A 2,500-nucleotide genomic window follows, 5' to 3' on the forward strand; every position below is an offset into this window, starting at 1 on the left:
TCTCTCTCTCTCTCTCTCTCTCTCTCTCTCTACTTCTCTCTCCCTCTGTCTCTGTCTCTCTCTGCCTTTTTCTGAAGAGCATAGGAGGTGAACAGTGTTTCCCAATCTGGCCCTTGAGCCCCCCAGTCATTCCATATATATTAGTTCACCAATAGGACCCTAGTAGCTGAGAAAATGGAACTGTTGTTTATGATTGTTTATGATTCATTATTGAACTGTATTTTGGACACTGTGGATGCCTCAGTGCCTTGTACCATTCTGATGATATCATTAATAATGTAACTTCCTGTTCCCTGGTACAGAGGGCTAAGATTGGTCAGAGCACCAAGAACACAGAAGGCTCGGCCTCCGCGGCCAAGTTCGACTCCAACGGGAACAGAGACCGCATGAAGCTGTCCGACTTTAACTTCCTGATCGTGCTGGGCAAGGGAAGCTTCGGAAAGGTAACGAGAAGGGGGGGGTGTGCTGCTACAACTTCCCTCTCATCCTCTCATCCTCATCCTCTCATCCTCATCCTCTCATCCTCTCTTCCTCTCTTCCTCATCCTCTCATCCTCTCATCCTCTCATCCTCTCATCCTCTCATCCTCTCATCCTCATCCTCTCATCCTCTCTTCCTCATCCTCTCATCCTCTCTTCCTCTCATCCTCTCATCCTCTCTTCCTCATCCTCTCATCCTCTCACCCTCTCACCCTCTCATCCTCTCCTCCTCTCACCCTCTCACCCTCTCATCCTCTCCTCCTCTCCTGCTCTCATCCTCACCCTCTCACCCGCTCATCCTCTCATCCTCTCCTCCTCTCCTGCTCTCCTCCTTTCATCCTCACCCTCTGACCCTCTCATCCTCTCACCCTCTCTTCCTCTCACCCTCTCATCCTCTCACCCTCTCACCCTCTCACCCTCTCATCCTCTCCTCCTCTCCTGCTCTCCTCCTCTCCTCCTCTCCTCCTCTCACCCTCTCACCCTCTCATCCTCTCCTCCTCTCCTGCTCTCCTCCTCTCCTCCTCTCCTCCTCTCACCCTCTCACCCTCTCATCCTCTCATCCTCTCACCCTCTCATCCTCTCAGCCTCTCACCCTCTCATCCTCTCACCCTCTCACCCTCTCATCCTCTCCTCTCCTCCTCTCATCCTCACCCTCTCACCATTGATCTCTCCTTCTCCTCCATAATTCCACCTCCTTCTTCCCTCTTCCTCCTCTGTTCCACTCTCCTCCATCTCCTCTCTCCATCAGGCTGTGTGTGTGTGTCTGAATGAGAATTGGAAAGCAGGTAATCTCCTCTCTGACATGGACACTCACATTACTTAGAAAGAGAGCGAGAGAGAGAGGTAGAAGAAGAGATACAGTGAAAGATAGGTGGGAGAGAGAGGGATATAGAGGTAGAGAGAGAAAGTCGGGGTTAGAGGGGGAAAGGTAGAGAAAGAGAGGGATAGAGAGATATTGAAAAGAGGGATAGAGAGAGAAAGGGGGGTTAGAGAAAGAGAGAGAGAGAGGGACAGGGAGCTAGAAAGAGAGAGAGGGACAGGGAGCTAGATAGAAAGAGAGGGACAGAGAGCTAGAGAGAGGGGGGGACAGAGAGAGAGAGAGGGACAGAGAGGTAGAGAGGGACAGAGAGGTAGAGAGAGAGAGAGGGACAGAGAGAGAGAGAGAGAGGGGGACAGAGAAAGAGAGAGAGGGACAGAGAGAGAAAGAGAGAGAGGGACAGAGAGCTAGAAAGAGAGGGGTGGGGAGAGGGATACAGAGAGAGATGAGGTACTGAGCAGGAGGGCAGCATTGTCTAACAAGTATAGCCTGGCTCTGCTCTGCTCTGTTCTGCTGCCAGCTGTTCCCATGGCAACAGGCATTTAGAGAGACATGGAGACCACAGACCTCAGATCTGATCATTACTGCAGTTGGGAACACACACACACACACACACACACACAGACACACACACAGACACACACGCACGCACACGTACAAACACAGAGAGTTAGAGAGTCAAAAACGCACGTACACCCGTAAACACCCTTCCTTCATTTCAATATTGAGGTGGGGTGTGTGTTAGTAGTTATCCCAATACACTGTTATGAACTCCCGATGACATGTTTATAGGTTTCTAAAGATGTTATGTCTCCATATGAAATGCTTATAGCAACCCCAAAACTGCTATGTCTCCTTATGACATGCTTATAGCAACCCCAAAACTGCTATGTCTCCTTATGACATGCTTATAGCAACCTCAAAACTGCTATGTCTCCTTATGACATGCTTATAGCAACCACAAAACTGCTATGTCTCCTTATGACATGCTTGTAGCAACCCCAAAACTGCTATGTCTCCTTATGACATGCTTGTAGCAACCCCAAAACTGCTATGTCTCCTTATGACATGCTTATAGCCTCATAAGGCTGTTATATCTTCAGACAGCTATGTCATTCTAACACAATGCAGATGTAGCGTCTTAACACACCGTTATGTCTCCCCAAGGCAGGCTTACATAGCTAATGGTTACGTCATGGTTACGT

At 49.4% G+C, this 2,500-nt stretch overlaps 1 protein-coding gene across 1 annotated transcript in view; it reads left to right on the top strand.

The window, feature by feature from the left end:
* Nucleotides 1-2,500, top strand: part of LOC121561893 (protein kinase C beta type-like) — a gene marked incomplete at its 5' end in the record, with an annotated part of 117,774 nt that overhangs the window by 76,277 nt on the left and 38,997 nt on the right. The window contains one exon of the mRNA XM_045215470.1: nt 303-443. Coding sequence (XP_045071405.1) covers nt 303-443 — 141 coding nt within the window. The remainder of the gene's footprint in view (nt 1-302; nt 444-2,500) is intronic.

This window comes from Coregonus clupeaformis, unplaced genomic scaffold (assembly GCF_020615455.1).
Source record: "Coregonus clupeaformis isolate EN_2021a unplaced genomic scaffold, ASM2061545v1 scaf0450, whole genome shotgun sequence".
Classification (NCBI taxonomy): Eukaryota; Metazoa; Chordata; class Actinopteri; order Salmoniformes; family Salmonidae; genus Coregonus; species Coregonus clupeaformis.